General features: G+C 42.5%; 4 protein-coding genes across 8 annotated transcripts in view; 3 read left to right on the top strand and 1 right to left on the bottom strand.

Moving 5' to 3' along the window:
* Nucleotides 1-425, top strand: part of tbk1 (TANK-binding kinase 1) — a 14,924-nt gene extending 14,499 nt beyond the window's left edge. The window contains exon 21 of one of the 2 annotated variants that reach the window (XM_073946672.1): nucleotides 1-425. This exon is cut by the window's left edge and continues 406 nt beyond it. The gene's annotated coding sequence lies outside the window, so the exon portion shown is untranslated. The other variant, NM_001044748.2, reaches the window with a different exon arrangement.
* An 858-nt stretch (nucleotides 426-1,283) lies between these two features.
* Nucleotides 1,284-8,401, top strand: gpr19 (G protein-coupled receptor 19). 3 transcript variants are annotated; one of them, XR_011010878.1, is made up of 3 exons: nucleotides 1,284-1,461; nucleotides 4,401-6,172; nucleotides 6,207-8,401. XR_011010878.1 is itself a non-coding variant. In NM_200994.1 (2 exon segments), a coding segment is annotated over 1 exon segment (1,242 nt). In that variant the 5' UTR covers nucleotides 1,344-1,461; nucleotides 4,401-4,431; the 3' UTR covers nucleotides 5,674-6,141.
* Nucleotides 8,402-9,431: 1,030 nt separating this feature from the next.
* Nucleotides 9,432-13,127, bottom strand: crebl2 (cAMP responsive element binding protein-like 2). 2 transcript variants are annotated; one of them, NM_001002702.2, is given in 4 exon segments: nucleotides 9,432-9,564; nucleotides 11,468-11,648; nucleotides 12,108-12,305; nucleotides 13,000-13,050. In NM_001002702.2, coding segments are annotated over 3 exon segments (360 nt in total). In that variant the 5' UTR covers nucleotides 13,015-13,050; the 3' UTR covers nucleotides 9,432-9,564; nucleotides 11,468-11,501.
* Nucleotides 13,128-15,146: 2,019 nt separating this feature from the next.
* Nucleotides 15,147-17,500, top strand: part of dusp16 (dual specificity phosphatase 16) — a 13,496-nt gene continuing 11,142 nt past the window's right edge. Inside the window, exon 1 of the mRNA NM_213240.2 lies at nucleotides 15,147-15,439. The gene's annotated coding sequence lies outside the window, so the exon portion shown is untranslated. The remainder of the gene's footprint in view (nucleotides 15,440-17,500) is intronic.

Below are 17,500 nucleotides of genomic sequence, written 5' to 3'. Positions count from 1 at the left end.
GCTCAAACCTTCATCTGCTCGTCTGCTTCAGTCCAGCTCCACACACACACTCCATCCTCACAGCACACACACTCGCTATCATCTGTTAGAGCGCACACACACACAACATACGCCACTTTAGGCTGGAGTTAGTAATGATGGTAATCAGAGTTCGCCACAGTGCAATGAACCACCAACTATTCCAGCATGTGTTCCACAGTACCCTTCCAGCCACAAGCCAGTACTGGGAAACACCCAAACACACTCATTCACACACACTCCCGTGTGTGTGTGTGTGTGTGTGTGTGTGTGTGCGCGCACAAATGCAGTTTGTAAAGTCCGAGTTCTGATGATTCTGTTGTTTTCAGTCTATATTGCTGATAATGTGTAGTTAAACTTGTTTAGTTTATATTTTGTGGCAGTAAAAGAAACAGAACAGATAACTGTATATTTTGTGAAGTGTTTTACTTTGATTAAATTGATTTATTGATTTTAATTTTTCGGTAAACTAAACACATTTAGACAGTGGTTTAGTCTTTATTTACACTCGATCGGGAGCACAGCAGCTGAGAATATCACGAGCACCAGAGGGCGCTGAGGGAGTGAGGGAGTGAGGGAGAGGGAGGGAGTGAGGGAGGGAGTGAGGGAGGGAGTGAGTGAGGGAGACAGTATAATCTCGGCATGAGGAACGCGTCTCGATAAACTAATGCTAAATAAATGTACAGGTAACTCTTAATGTAGATTAAACATTTATTTTAAGAGTGAAATTTAAATTACTACTGAAATCAGTCGAATATACGCACAGAGCTGAGAAACAACTAAATCTGGAAAACATTTGGCTTATAACATAATAGCTTATGATAAAGATAATATAACAGCTTATTTATTAATATATTAATCACAGACATTAACCGAAAATACACAGAAAGCCGAGAAACAATAGAGTTTATGATGATATATAGATGAATATAGATAAATCTGATTTATAATGTTTTTTTTTTTTTTGCTTTTATTCTCTCTTATATCTATCAAGCAGAGCAGGAACGGCAGTTTGCGTTAAATTAAAGCAATATTTGATGTGTTTGCTTTGTAAACAGTTATTGAGGAAATAGATGTACATCAACATATCAGTGATGTGTCGTAAATATCCAGAAATGTTAGTAAATATAAGGCTGTAATTGTTTGATAACTCCGCCGAAATAATCATAATAACGTGCTGTTTGATGTGTGTAAACAGTTAATTAATTGTAAATCCGCCTGCGCGTCACGGGTCTGTTTTGAGCGCGCGCGCCTGTTGGTCCTGTGACGAGAGCGCGCGCGCGCCGCTGGATGTGCTCGTCTCCGGTGACGCGAGTGGATGCTGTGATTGATTTGCAGAATCTGATGAAATATACAGAAACTTTGATGATTTGAGGACACGACGCGGATTCATGATGGAGGACATCAACGACGCGGGAATGAGGAGGAGCGGCAGGAGCTGAGGTGCGTTTATTCCACACAAACACCACTGATACATCTATATGTGTGTGTGTGTGTGAGAGGAAAACAACACGACAGCTGGACATGATGATGATGATTCTCGCATTTCTGACGCGTTTATCGATAAAAATCCTCACAGGCCTGCAGGAGAAGAGCTGCAGGTCTCTGAATAAACACACACTGTCCGTCATTACTGAGGCTTTAGCGCTGAATTGATCAAAACAGGCCGGAATACATCCATATACACCCGCGTCTGCTCGGAGAATCACCAGTGAACCGCGATTCATTCGACTCTGAATCGTTTTTAATCGATGATTCTGCGGTGTGTAGAGATGATGAAGATGACCATGGTGTTGTTGTCAGGGATTGGTGAAATACAGCAGGGTAAACAACATTACACTGATACACACACACACACACACAGTCATAATGAAGCTCTCTCGAGGATCAGCGAGTCTCTGGTGGCGTTAATAGAATGACTCCAGCTCTCTGGGTGATTCAGATTCAGCACACACAGCTTTTCATTTACAGGCTGTTGATTGAGCCAGCAGAGTGTTCTGGCAATGTTCCCTCAAAGTTATGATGATCAAACACACCTACAGAAACATTAATATAACGATTTTGTCTAGTCAACAATGTTTTTCAGACGTTTCCAGAAGGTTTTCCTGCAATAACACTGCTGTCTTGAGTGTTCAGCCTGGTGTAATGAGCTTTAGAGCTGTGGATATCGCTGCTCTGTAAATCATTTAATGTAAGATCACACTCTTCATTCATTTGTTTTCTTTTCGGCTTGGTCCCTTCATTAATCAGGGGTCGCCACAGCGGAATGAACCGCAAACTATTCCAGCATATGTTTTACGCTGCGGATGCCCTTCCTGCTGCAACCCATCACTGAAAAACACCCATACACACTCATACACAATTTATCCTTCAAAATTCCCCTATTGCGCATGTGATCGGACTGTGGGGAAACCGGTCAACACTGGGTCAGATTTGGACAAACTCAAGTTGGGTTAATATGTTTTAAGTGAAATGTAAATAATGGTTATAAGTGACCCAGCATTGGGTTAAAATCCCCCAGCATGTTTGTAGAGTGTTGGAAATGTAAATGTAAACCTTTATTACTATATGGAAGATCTATATGATCTGTCTGAATGCAGACGACATGAACTCACATTAACATTAATCAGCATATATTAATATTCAGATATAATCTGTGGATAGGAATAAACTGTAATTCAGGCTGAAGTTATTAACAGTCTTGTTAAATGTGAAACTTCAGAGTGTTTTAACAATATGCCATTTACATTTCAGATGATAATTATTGAGTGTTTTTGTCAAAATGATGCTTCAATGCAGATCTTTATTATACATTCAAGTGATGCTGGATGATAGGGGTTTTGGACATTACTATTAGAGGGTCAGGTCACCCAAAAATAAAAGCGAACTCTCTGTTTACCCTCCCTCGAGTGATTCCAAACACTGAAGAGTTTCTTTCTTCTGTTGGACACAAAAGAAGATATTTTGAAGAATGTTAGAAACCTGTAACCATTGACTTCCATAACAGGAGGAAAAAAACAAATACTATTGAAGTCTGTGGTTTTCAGCATTCTTCAAAATATCTTCTTTTGGGTTCAACAGAAGACAGAGACTGAAGCGGGTTCGAGACGAGTGAAAAATGAGTAAATGATGGCCGAATATCTCTTTAATCTCTGTGATATATTATCATAAAACAAAAATAATGAAGCCAGTAGAAAACAAATCATTACTTATTATCCAGAAACCCTTGATTCCCTGTGAAGTGCAGACCTGCACCATACTGGAAAATCTGACATCCAGATATTTAGCTTTACTTTGATGACTAAAATAGTGTTGTCATTGTTATTATTATTATTATTATTATTATTGTTATTATTATTGTTATTATTATTATTGTTATTGTTATTATTATTATTATTGATTATTATTATTATTAATTATTATTATTAGTTATTGATTATTATTTTATTTATTATTATTATTATTATTATTAATAATAATAATAATTGTTGATTGTTATTATTTTATTAATTATTATTATTATTTATTAATTATTATTATTTTGATTTATTATTATTATTTATTATTACTATTATTATTATTATTTATTATTATTATTATTATTATTATTATTATGTATTTGTTTTGATTGATTGGGCTGATTTTCTATCACACATAAAATGTAATAAATCAGCAGCATAGATCAAAGAACAACCCATGAAATGAGCCGTCAGGGAACTCTGATATAGTATAGTAAAATTCACTAATCACATCATGTACAAAGACACCGCAAGCTCTTTACTGCATTAATACATCAATAAAAGAGTCTTCATTACAGTTACCAATGGTGAAAGTGTTTGTGGCTTCCATCACAGTAGAGTTTGAACACGTGAAGTTCTGTAGTGCCGCTCTGTGAATGGGATAAAACAAGACGATCAGACGTCAATAAATCAATATATTTTACATTTCTGCACAGCGTGATCGTGTTCTGCTCTTCTATTGGTCTCACGCAGTCATGTGATGCGATTTCACAGGTCAGAGTTCTCTAAGTTTGAACTTTGCAATGCAGAGACATGTGAAACCTGCTGCACGAGCTTGTGTTATTAGTCGAGAGAGAGAGAGAGAGCGAGAGAGAGAGAGAGAGAGAAAAAGAGAGAGAGAGAGAGAGAGCGAGAGAGAGCCAGAGAGAGAGAGAGAGAGAGAGAGAGAGAGAGAGCGTCCTCTGGCCTTCACAGGACGTTCACTACTGCTCACATGACTGTACTGTCCTCCCCGGATGGCCAGACGACTGCAGATGTGCCTGTTGATCTGTCGTTCAGCCCTGATATTGATGCTGAAGCTGTATGTTGTGCAGCCCGGTGTGTGTATAACCGTATCTCTCTCTGTGTGTGTGTGTGTTTCAGCTTTGGTCAGACACACACACTGAGGCCACTGATGGTGTTCCTGCTGTCCATGGAGGGTGTGAATCCCTCGTTCGTCTCCATCAACCTGTCCTCCACGCCGGCCGCGTCCCCCACGCCGCTGCTGTGCCAGCTGGAGGTGTCGTCGGCCGCCGCCGGGCTGCAGAGTAACGCGTCTGTGCCTGCGCCGGAGCCCGCGTATGAGCTAACGCCGGCGGAGCTGACGCTGCTAGCGCTGCTGTTCTCTGTCTGCTGGCTGATCTCGGTGCTGGGGAACTCGCTGGTGTGTCTGGTGATCCACCGCAGCCGCAGGACTCAGTCCACCACTAACTACTTCGTGGTGTCGATGGCGTGTGCGGACCTGCTGCTTAGCCTAGCGTGCGCGCCGCTGCTGCTGCTGCAGGTGTGTGCAGGTCGCTGGCCGCTTCCCGCCGCCGCGTGTCGAATCCTGCGCTTCCTGCAGCATCTGTGCCCCGGCGTGCAGGTCTACGTGCTGCTGTCCATCTGCGTCGACCGCTTCTACACCATCGTGTACCCGCTCAGCTTCAAGGTGTCCCGCGAGAAGGCTAAACGCATGATATTAGCATCGTGGCTGTTCGACGCTGCGTTCGTGTCGCCGTGTCTGTTCTTCTACGGATCGTCACCGTCTCCGAATCACTGCGAGTTCTTCATAGCCGACAGCTGGGACGGGCTAGCGTACGCCATCGCGCATTTGCTGTTTGGGTTCCTAGTGCCGGCGATACTCATCGTGTCCTTCTATCAGCGCGTGGTGCGCTACATCTGGAGGATTAGCGCTGACGGCCGGACTCTGCGCAGGACTATGAACATCGTGCCCAGGACTAAAGTCAAAACCATCAAGATGTTCCTGATGCTGAACGCCATGTTCCTGCTGAGCTGGATGCCGTTTTACGTGGCGCAGCTGTGGCACCCGCGGGGCTCCGGCAGGCAGGGGGCGCTGTTCTTCATCACCGTCACCTGGATCTCTTTCAGCTCCACCGCCTCCAAACCCACGCTCTACTCCGTCTACAACGCTAACTTCAGACGCGGCATGAGGGAGACCTTCTGCATGTCGTCTATGAAGTGTTACCGTAGCAACGCGTACACCATCACCGCCAGCTCGCGGATGGCCAAGAAAAACTACGTGGGCGTCGTGGATCTGCCTGTCCCGGCGAAAACCCTCATCAAAGACTCCGTTTACGACACTTTCGACAGAGAAGCGAAGGAGAAGAAGCTAGCGTGGCCGATTAGCACAAACCCACCCAACACATTCGTGTAATCTCCACAGCGCGAGTGTCGTACAGCAGCAGCAGCCCGCCGTTTAATGACCACACCGGCGCTTCAGGTGCTGCGCACATTCGCAATATTGCAGAGGACTTTGATGCGCAGAAGCGTCTGCGGGAGCGTCTGCGCATGTGAGGAGCGCTGGCGAATGCTGTGAGCGCAGAAACTAGCCTGTGGTGCTAGCTGATCCCGCGCGGATCCCGAAAGCGCCGCCTTTGTGTGTTTGTGTGTGTTCTCCTGTTTGTGCGTCCGCAGGGTCCGTGTGTTGTGTTCTTCTCGTGCTCGTCTGTACAGATCGACTTTGTCTCATAGATGTGTGTGTGTGTGTGTGTGTGCGTGTGTGTGTGTGTGTGTGTGTGTGTGTGTGTGTGTGTGCGTGCGTGTGTGTGTGTGTGTTTTCCTGATGTGAAACACACCTGTGTCTCTGTGATTTTGCTATTAAATGCTGTGTGGTTCTGAGGAAGCGTCCGTGTGTGCCGACACTGATTGTGTGGGTATTTAGTTAATGTTATTGTCGTGTTTCGTCAGTTTCTTCATTGTTGATGGATCCAGGTACAGCCTCAGATACACACAATCACTGTGGAACACAAGCGGCGTATTGGGTCTGTTTCAGGAAGGAGGTTCAACCAACCCTGAGTTTAAACTTGAGCTAGCGAGAGATTATGAACTCTGAGTTGTGTGTTGGAGAAGAGCTGATCTGAGTTAGCTCAGTCTACTTTAGTTAAGCACGCTCTGTTCTCTTGGTAAAGTTATTTCAGATGTAAGTGCACTACATGACATAAATGAGTTCAGCTTATCTGCCGTCTTGTTTTGTCAGATGTTGTAGAAACAGCAGTAGTCTGGTTAAGGTTTCCTCATGTTCACACGCTGATCAGTTGAATTAAACAAGCACAAGCCGCTCTCCTGACTGCTCTGTGTGACTGTCATGTAGGCAACCGCTCTGTTTCCATCCGAACATGCTCATTCCAGAGTTCACCCTCGGCTGATGAGGGATTATAAAGAGTGTTTGGCATGCTGTCTCATAAGATCCTCGAGCCCGGGGCTCCCTCCCGTTTGCAGGGTGAGAGGGGAGTTTGAGCTGTGGTAGATGTGAATTGAATTTTATTTGACAGATTTTAGACAAACTGTACAAAAAGTATTCCATACACTGTCGAGGATAAAAACACAATAAAGCCCTGGGCTTATTTCCATTGTGGTCCTCTGTTAAATAAAAACAATGTATGACTTCAAAATACTAATGAAGAATAAAACAAACAGTCGCCACAGCGGTACGAGCAGCCAACCTATCCAGCACATGTTCCACACAGCCAATGTCCCTCCAGCCGCAAACCTATTCACACTCAAGTACACATCATTTAAAAGATCCTCGTCCACCAGGCAAACTAATTATCCTCATCAAACAACCATTTTTGATAGCTTTTTTGAACAACTTTAAATCTTTTATTGCCTTAGTGGATTTTGGTAGTTCGTTCCACATGACGCACTTGTATATAAAAACATATTTTTCCCCACTAAACTTCTAAATTTAAATAAACAAATATTAAAATCCCAACTCCTAGTACTGTATGAATGCTGTTGCCTCACCATTTGAAAATAGTTCATCAAATAGCTAGGAACCACATTATTAAACATTTTACGTACCATTCCCAGCTCCCCTGCTGATGAACAGATAGTGATCGCTCTTCACAGATAACTACTGACTAGCAGCATGTCTATGTGCTGATGTGGATTAGTCCGTTAACTTAAGCTGCATGTTTTTGGACGGTGGGAGGAAACCGGGGAAACACACGTGAGCACGGGGAGAACGTGTAAACTCCACACAGAAACATCAGCTGGCTTGGTAAGGACTAGAACCAGTGATGTTCTTGCTGTGAGGCAACAGTGCTAACCACTGGGCCACCGTGCCGCCCATCTAGGAAAGTAGGAGGAGCAGGGGTGGAGGGGGGATTCTTCAAAACGAGGACGACTGTAATATGGAGCTCAGGGTGTTTATAGTGGATTAGGAATCGTCTGATTGGTCAATCATGAGTTGAATAATGCGGGACCGGCTGCAAGCAGTCATAAGCACATGATCCTCTCCACATTAGTTTATAAAGAAATGTATGCACAAAATCAGTATATCACATTAAAGACGTGTGAATGAAGCAGCGTTTACATCCAGTCAAAGCCAACAAAACAGTTTCCGTCACTTCTGTGCATCTTGGCGTTTCCAGCAACTGATTGTGGTTTGATTTGTTTATGCGCATCTCCTAAATGCTGATTAACATAGGTGTGTGGAAACATAAGACCAGAAATACACCTTTAAAAAGAAGAGGAGACCGACAGAGTCAGAGTTTAGAGAGTAACCCTGCTCACGACCAGCTTAGCTTCACTGAGTACATGACCACGGTGCAGTGACCCGTCTTTCAGAAACAGGCTCGACTTACCCTGCTCTCTCCAGTCTGACTAACCTGATAATCTGAAAGGGAAAACTCAGAGTTTCTCTCATCTCACGGTGAACAAACTGAGCTTTACTTCACCTCCTTCCTGAAACAGAGCCTTTGTGTTCGACTCCATACACACACAGCGCTGACAGTGTTCTCACGTTGAACAGACGTTACTCCAGCAACGTTTACAGAACGATTGTTCAAAGTTATCTGGACTTTACTCCTCAAAACAAGTGATTTTGCATGAAGTGCAGCTGAGTAGCGTTCACAATAAATGCGCTATATAAATACACATTAATGAATAATCTCACTCTAGAATCAATAATAAACCCTCACATCAGTGTGTAATTACCTTTTTAAATGAGTGTAATATTTCTGTATTTAACATTTGAATATGACCGACAGCCTTAAAGATGATGTGTGTAAATGAGTGTGATGCGCTGATAACCGGCCTGGAGCTGTCCGACATGCCTTCATCAACACTCCTCATGAACTAACAGCAGCTCAGTCATTGATCCAGTGGAGACGTGCTGGAACACTCGAGTGCACCCAAAAATCTACATTTCATTCATTCATTTATTTCCCCTTTACCTCTTTAAACCCTGTTGAACACAAAAGAAGATATTTTGAGAAATGTTGGAAACCTGTAACCATTGACTTGTGTAGGGTTGGTGTCTCCTGCTGTTCCAACACACACTCATAAGGGTTTGGACGCAGTCGAGGATGAGCACATGTCAGTTTGACTGAACTATCCCTTAATATCTGACTTTAGAGAGCACGTGAGATTATTGTGTCCCTGAATTCCTCCTGTCATGTTCTTAAATATTGCTTCAGAACATTCAGAGAGGATTTAAAATAATTCTGGTTCTACATGCATATCTGGAGCCGAGTATGAGATGTCAGTCTCTCTGATGCTCCTCTACTGTCTGCGTTCAGCAGCGGATGACCAACAGCTATTGTTAATGTGGATGAAAGAAAGCGGCGGCTTTAATCACACACACACACACACACACACACACATCATAATGAGGTTCATACTGAGAGCGAGGACAATGACGACTCTGCATTCTGACAAACTGATGAAAGAGAAGCCTTCAGCTGCACACACACACACACACTCACTCATCAGTCTGAGCTCCACCACTAACATGCACTTGTAGTTCTGCTAGGGTTATGAACAAACGCTTCAGTAACATTAACAGAACGTTCCTTCCCATGCAGTGTGTTTTCTACCATTAGTGACGTGGTGAGCTGTGTTATTATCAGCTGGAATATTCTCTGATTCAGTCTGAAACTCTACTAATAACCAGAGCAGAGACGCCGGAGATTCAGATCCACTGTTTATAATGTACAGACTCATAAAGCAGAGCAACACCGAGAGAGACACACACATCTCAACACCACATACAAAAATAGACAATCAGCTCTGAACATTACAGACCATCCCAGACCAAGTGTGTGTGTGTGTGTGTGTGTGTGTGTGTGTGAGTGAATAATGTTTGGCTTAAAGTGAAACAAGGAAAGGCTCAGAAACTAGAGCTGTAGATGAAAGTGCGTTAGCTTCAGTTAGAGAAATAAATACAACAACAACACATGAATGGAGAGAGAGAGGGAGAAGTGCTGTGAGCTGACATGGTTAAAGTGCAGAGAGCGGCGAGAGGGTTTGGCAGCGGCGCGGCGTCTGATAATGCCTGACCATTCTGATGGGTTATCTTACAAACCAGTTCAGCAAAGCTGGGTTAGAGAGTGCGCTCGGGCTGACAAATGTACAGAAATGCAAACTAGATCTGATCAGGGGCTCTATATAATTCACTGCTAGAGTCCGCTTCACTTCTGTTGAAGAGTCAGAGATATTATTATCATCATCAGAAATATAGTCAGGTCAAACACACGGCTGAAATAAACACGCTATTGAGAAGGAAGCATTATCATATCACTGCAGATCATCATTTATTTTAATAGTGTAGGTATATTGTCAAACTCAAGCGGTTTATAGAGAACATGTGAAGAGTTCAGATGCAGAAACCTGTAAATGCCGTCCTGAAGTGAGCATGACTTCAGCCGTGTGTGTTTATGTTGAATTATTTCACTTTTAAGGCAATAAACAGAACTTATTCATCACTATAGAGTAAAATGAGTGAGCTCAAACACACACACACACACACACACACACACACACACACGAGTCTGAGAAAACAACACAAAAACAAGCGGTGTTTACAGCTGTCTGCATCTGAACTCTACATATATTGAAGGTGCTTTATATCTTAATATTTACATTTAAATGCTAATTCAAATGAGCAGTATATATTAACAGTTTGACATTATAAATATGCATAATTAATAAACGCATAATCAGCAACACACAAACACCAGAAGTGTGCAAAGACTTTCATTTTGGAGCCAAAAGACGCAGGAGGACGGGGAGGGGCTTTATCATGTACTCTCAGCTGATTGGTCTGTAAGTTACCATGGCGATGAAACCTGATCAAAACCAACCCGCCGCCTTGTCCGAAAACTCAAGAGTTCACACAAACTAAACGAGAAGATGCCGGGGTAAAACACTAGCACTGGGCAGAGAGTAATCACGGACAAAATACACAACAATATATATATATATATATACGCATGTGTGTGTGTGTGTGTGTTATATTTATTATGTGATAGAAACATATACAAAAAGATAAAATACTGAAATATTTAACTGTGTGTAATTTGTATGGCATACATATAGATTTCAGAAACCCATCTTTAGTCAGATATGAGCACACACACGCTGTATTTATATACACCTCACACATATGCACAGCACACACATATGCACAGCACACACATATGCACAGCACACACATATGCACAGCACACACATATGCACAGCACACACATATGCACAGCACACACATATGCACAGCACACACATATGCACAGCACACACATATGCACAGCACACACATATGCACAGCACACACATATGCACAGCACACACATATGCACAGCACACACATATGCACAGCACACACATATGCACAGCACACACATATGCACAGCACACACATATGCACAGCACACACATATGCACAGCACACACATATGCACAGCACACACATGATGGCAGAACAAGCTTTTATCTCATATGCGATATTGATGGAGATGACGGTTTGCCCAGCGCTAGTAACGCGAGTGAGCCTCAGATCTGCAGCACAATAAATAAATAGTGTTAATAGATGATGCAGAACATCAGCACTTCACACACACACACACACACACACACACACACACACACACACACACTACTGTGGAGGAATGACGAGAGAGAAGCTGATCCAAGCTCTGTGCTGAGCAGTAATGTGTGTGTGTGTGTGTTCTGTCATGAAGATGGACACACTCCTGCGTGTCTCTAGATGCCGCTGCTGGAGCTGTATTTGCTGTTCTTGGTCGTCTTGTTGCTGCAGCTCTGAGGCGTCTTCTGCTCGTCTCCCGTCAGAAGAGCCTTGATTTCTGAAGGAATCTTCCCCTGATCCATGGCCAGACACCACTGCTTATACTGCACACACACACACACACACACACAGGATGATAACGCAGCGATACACACAGCAGGACTGGAAATAGAGTGGTTTGATGAACATGACAGTGAAGTTGAACATCTGCCATGGCCTGCACAGTACCCAGAGCTAAACATTATTGAGCACTTTGGGCTATTTTGGAGGAGCGAGTGAGGACAGGTTTTCCTCCAGCAGCATCAGTAGTGACCTGAACACTATTCTGAAGAAGAACAGCTCAGAGACCCTCTGACCACTGCGCAGGACGCCTGTCTGTCAATCACTACACTGAGGAGGAGGAGCTACAGCACTAAGGAGGAGGAGCTACACCAGCTGATCAACTACTGCGCTCTAACACCAAGAGTTAAGTGTCCAGCCCCTGTATATATTTGTGTGTGTGTGTGTGTGTGTGTGTGTGTGTGTGTGTGTGTGTGTGTGTGTGTGTGTGTGTGTGTGTTCACCATGTCCAGCTCCTCCCTCAGGGCACAGATGGCTCTCTCTTTACTGGACACCAGCTCCTCCAGGTACTGGTATCGCAGCTTCTTGCGGGCTCGGCACTCTCGGGCGCTCTGCCTGCTGCGCTCCAGCTTGGCCTTCAGGTCGATCTTGGCAGGTTTGCGGCCGCGTTTGCCCGGTTTCTTCACTTTACCAGCCACTATCTGCCGATACACACAGCAGAGCTCACATTAACACACACACACACACACACTATTGCCCAGATTTACTCTTATTTTAGCCGATCATCGAGTCTATTTATTTACTCAGTATTTATATTTAAACGCTTTTTATATGAATCTGTCATATAATATAGGAATGTTTATATGATTTAATTATTATAAAGTCTTATTTTCTGCCCTTTCATAGATTTATTAAATGAGAGACTTGCTTTGTGGAGATCCCACTGGATTTCCGTTGCACACCTGATTCTGCTCATGCCAAACCTCACTGATGCTTTAATATTCACACATTCTGACTTTATTAACATCATTATAGGACAGTAATGAGGGAATCTGAATAGTGCGATGAACAATATAGCGACCACATCATCATTATTCATCTATATTACCTCTGAGCTTCTGCTTTGCTGTTCTGTTTAATGTGCGAATATTAGCCATATTTCCTCCATGCACAGCTCCAGTGTGAGTAATGCTGACGGCGCTGTTACACTGCTGATCTCACTGTATTGACATATACTCGAGTACAGCGACTTTAATATGGGGATGCTACTACAACATGCCTAATGTCTACATCAAGCTGGAGGAAGAGTTCTTAAGTCGATAATCTTCTGAAACACGAGTGTGTGTGTGTGTGTGTGTGTGTAATGAAAGAGTGTGTGGTGTTGATAATTCTCACCTTACTGTCATCCATTGCGTGTTTTCTCGATCATTCGACTGTAATCGATATGAATATCTGATTGAGACGATTTCTGATCAGTCCCCTAGCGGATCAGAATCCTGTGTTTTTAGCCGAATGCTATTGCTAACAGTGCTTTTCCGGTTTTGTAACGCGAGAGACGCCCACCGCGATGCATGCTGGGACATGTAGTTTATTCTGTGACCAAAATAAATCTTTCTTTCTTTAGATAGACTTTAATAAATATTTGAGTATTTAAGATTTTAATCAAAGAACTAGAATGGCTGCTCAGTGGTTAGCACTATCATCTCGCTGCAAGAAGGTTGCTGATTCGAGTCCCTAGGTCAGTTGGTGTTTCTGTGTGGAGTTTGCATGTTCTCCCCGTGTTGGTGTGGGTTTCCTCCGGGTGCTCCGGTTTCCCCCACAGTCCAAACACATGCGCTATAGGGGAACTGATCAACTAAACTGGCTGTAGTGTATGAGTGTGTGTGTGAATGAGTATGTATAGGTGTTTCCCAGTACTGGGTTGCAGCTGGAAGGGCATCCACTGTGTAAAACAAATGCTGGAATAGTTGGTGGTTCATTCCTCTGTGGCGACCACTGATAAATAAAGGGAATAAGCTGAAAGAGTATGAATGAATGAATATCGGACAGAACTACATTAATCTGACTATATATTCACTCATGATCTAGGCTGGTTTGCTAAAATGTTCCACGATCTTGTCATGACTGTGTTTTCTTTACTTAATCCATGTAAAGCTGCTTCACACACACTTTTAAAGTGCTATGGAACTCACACAAATATGTGATTTGATAAAGAGCAGCCAATTTACGCAATATTTTTTAACATTAATTCAGGAAAATACAGCTTTGGAGAACAGAAGATCATGTAAAACACTTGTAGTCAACATCTGAATGCATCAACTCTCTCAGCACAGTTGTCCTAAAACCAAATTATGTACTAACCAATACCAATATTTCTACAATTATTACATTTTATTAATTATTAACATCACTATTAACGAATTTATCATTACATAACAGTAATTTGATCATGCTGACGAGGGCACAAGAATGCAAGTACAGACAGCTGCTATAATCAAACTAATGAATGAGCCTGATTATTGCTGTTATTATCGTCCTATTATAATAGTAATGCACCTGCTGTGACACATGTATTACTGAAAATATGATATTTTACTTTTCATAGACTGTTGTACGTGTGTGTGTGTGTGTGTGTGTGTGTGTGTGTGTGTGTGTGTGTGTGTGTGTGTGTGTGTGTAAGTTCAGACATGATCACCTGCTGCTGTCGCTGCTTTGATTCGATCAGGCTCTCAGCGGGCCCTCAGGGGACCCCCGGAGCCTCTCTCCGTGCTAATAGGGGGAAAATAACACACTTTAACCCTCCTGTTCACTTCAGCTTCAAATGATCTGGGCACCATTAACAGCAGGAGAAAATAAATAAATAAACAAAGCTTTTTATTTAGAAATTAGGTTTCTAAATGAGCCCAACACTAAAAAGCATTTTCATATATTTCATACTAAACCCAGCCATCACGGGCAGGTAAAACAGTGTTAATACTGGGTATTATTCATACCATTTATTAAACTACAATTAACTAGATTGTATTTATGTATAGCCCTACCCCAACCCTAAACCCAAAGCTTACAATACTGTAAAATAACTAATTATATTAAGTTTTAAATAACCCATTACCTTGTATTTGATTAACATCTACCCCTTCCCCAACCCTACCTGCCCCTAACAGTACTGTAAATCAGTAATTATACAGAGAATTAGTGAAATTATCTATTAAATCACCCATTAAAGTGTATTTTGCTGACATCTAACCCTAAACTGACCAATCACGGTAATGTAAATACAGTAATTATACCATGCACTGTTCATATTATTTATTAAATTACCCATTAAACTGTATTTCATTAACGACTACCCCGAGCCTGAACTCGCCCCTCAGTCAGTGAAGTCCAGTCAGTGAGTACCCGCAGCTGTATCCCCTCTAGACTTCAGCACGGATCAGCTACCGCGTAAGGGGTTAACGCTGATAGTGATTGGTTAGTGATTGTGTAATGATCACCGAGCGGCTGAAGCTCCGCCCACAGACTCCGGTAAAACTCTTTTTGACGGTTTTCTGTGGATGCAGATCAGCGGGCGGCGGCTTCTGTCCTCCCGCTCGGGTGTGCTCCGGCTGGGCTTCAGTTCTCAGGGTTTCTCGCTGTGTTTGGAGAGTTTGAGGCCGGCGAGTTTCAGTGACGCCATGATGTTATTTATACCCGATGAGCTCACGAGCGCCGAACTCGGTAACTTTAGCACAACACGACCGGACGGCGCTGACTAGCATAACTAGCGGCCCTCTCCACTGGTTTACCCGCTCGTCTGTGGATTTACTGGAGAATGAGACCGACTGGAGGCTTCACGGTGAGTTTCCGACATGAGAAATAGATCGCGAGGGCCACAGTGTGTGTGTGTGTGTGTGTGTGTGTGTGTGTGTTCGTGTGTGTGTTCGTGTGTGTGTGTGTGTGTGTGTATGTGTGTGTGTGTGTGTGACACGGTGTTCGTGTTAGTTTCGTTTACTGTTTGTCTTAGTAAAGTTGCTCAAAGTGAATGTAAAGTTCACGAAAGCTCGGGTTAAGTTTGTTGTCGGATACACGGCGTGATGTTGTTGATGTTTGTGTGTATGTAGTGATGACAGGAACGCTAAAACACACTTAAACACACACTCGTGTCGTGTTGACTGACTGTAAACTTTACTGTGGTAAAACCTGCAATGACACACACACACACACAAACACACACACACACACACACACACACACACACACACACACACGGCTCAGAGGCGAATAACAAGATAATTAAAGTGTAATACTGCTTTAAATTTGGGTCCCCATTGACTGACAGCCATAAAACACATTTGAGTGCAACTGTAGTTGTAATATAATAATAATAATAATAATAATAATAATAATAATAATAATAATAATAAATATCAGAAGTGTAGTGTAAGAGTGCAAAACACAACATACACACATACAACAGTAGAACAGTAGTATTTATGAGTCATGTTCATAATAATGATGATAATAAGACTAAAGTTAGTGTGATAAAAGTAATATTCTGTGATGAGTGATCTCAGTGATAATATTAGTAATGGTAATAATCCGCTCATGTCAAGTTTTCAGGAAGTTTGTTGTCTGTGTTGAAATACGCTGTACTTATTTATATATATATGTGTGTGTGTGTGTGTGTGTGTGTATATATAGTAAAGCTAAAAACACACTGGTGTCATGTTGACTGGTACTGTTCAGCTGTAAACTTTACTGTGGTAATACCTGTAATGATATCAGAATAAAATGAAATAATGTAATGCAGCTTAACATTTGGTTCCCCATTTACTTGCACAATGCATTAGAGTGCAGTAATAATGTGTTGGAAATGTAGTCCGGCTTATTTAGAGCAAAGAGCCTTTTTATTTGAGTGTTTAACAATTTAAGAGTGTAAAACACAACATGCAGTGAACACAGAACACACAAACAGCTACAGAACGGCCAGGAATGTGTGTAAACGCATAGTATTTAGCATATGCAGTCATAATGATGATGATAATAACACTAAAGTTGGGGCTGATTAAAGTAATATTCTGTGATGACCACAGTGTTATCAATAATAATAACAAAGGTAATAATGATGTCATGACTAGAGCTGAATCATTTGGTCTCATTTGAATTGACTTATTAAAAGATTATTTACACATAATAATACATTTGACTTCTACAGTTACACACGTGTGTTCTACAGTTACACAATATTACTTGTGTTAAATTTTACACAAATAACTCTGAGCCAAAACTCTGCAGTATTATACTGAAGTGACTATTATTCCTGCTCATCTAAACCTGCCGTAATATCCTAATTGTTGGGTCTGCTAAATTATGGATGCATACTATCACACACACACACACACACACACACACACACACACACACACACACACATACACATGGTAAAACCCTAGCACTTCTGTCACATGACCAGATCTCTGTTAGGGAAGTTAATCATGTTTATTCACCGCCAGCGCTGTCAGATCACCTGTGGAGGAACAGAAAACACCTGAGATTGTGTCATGTTACACACACACACACACACACACACACACACACACACACACACACACACACACACACACACACACACACACTGCACATCTTCAGAACACGGATAGGAGTCTCAGTTCTGCTTCATGTTCCTCCTTCAGTGCTGACATGTCTTGGTTGGAGTGTTGAGGTGGATGTGCTGGTGCTGTGGTGGAAGCCGGCAGGAGATGGAGGTTTCAGTGGTGTGGTGGAGCTGAACTCCTCAAACTCTCGCTCTCTTTACATCCATCTACACACGCTAAACTCGGTGTGAGTGTTTACTAGACCAGCTTACTGTAGACACACAATTGATGATGGTGACGGAGAACAGTGGAGCTGGTGGAGA

Source organism: Danio rerio, chromosome 4 (genome assembly GCF_049306965.1).
Source record: "Danio rerio strain Tuebingen ecotype United States chromosome 4, GRCz12tu, whole genome shotgun sequence".
Lineage (NCBI taxonomy): Eukaryota > Metazoa > Chordata > Actinopteri > Cypriniformes > Danionidae > Danio > Danio rerio.
The sequence above is the reverse complement of the archived record's forward strand: the minus strand, read 5'-3'. Positions and strand labels throughout refer to the sequence as shown.

Bases quoted from the DNA above. Each gene is read 5' to 3' on its own strand.
- crebl2 (XM_005168498.6), bottom strand. The intron at 11,649-12,107 runs GTGAACACACAC...GTGTGTGTGCAG, and splicing joins TGAGGGAGGAGCTGGACATG to TATAAGCAGTGGTGTCTGGC.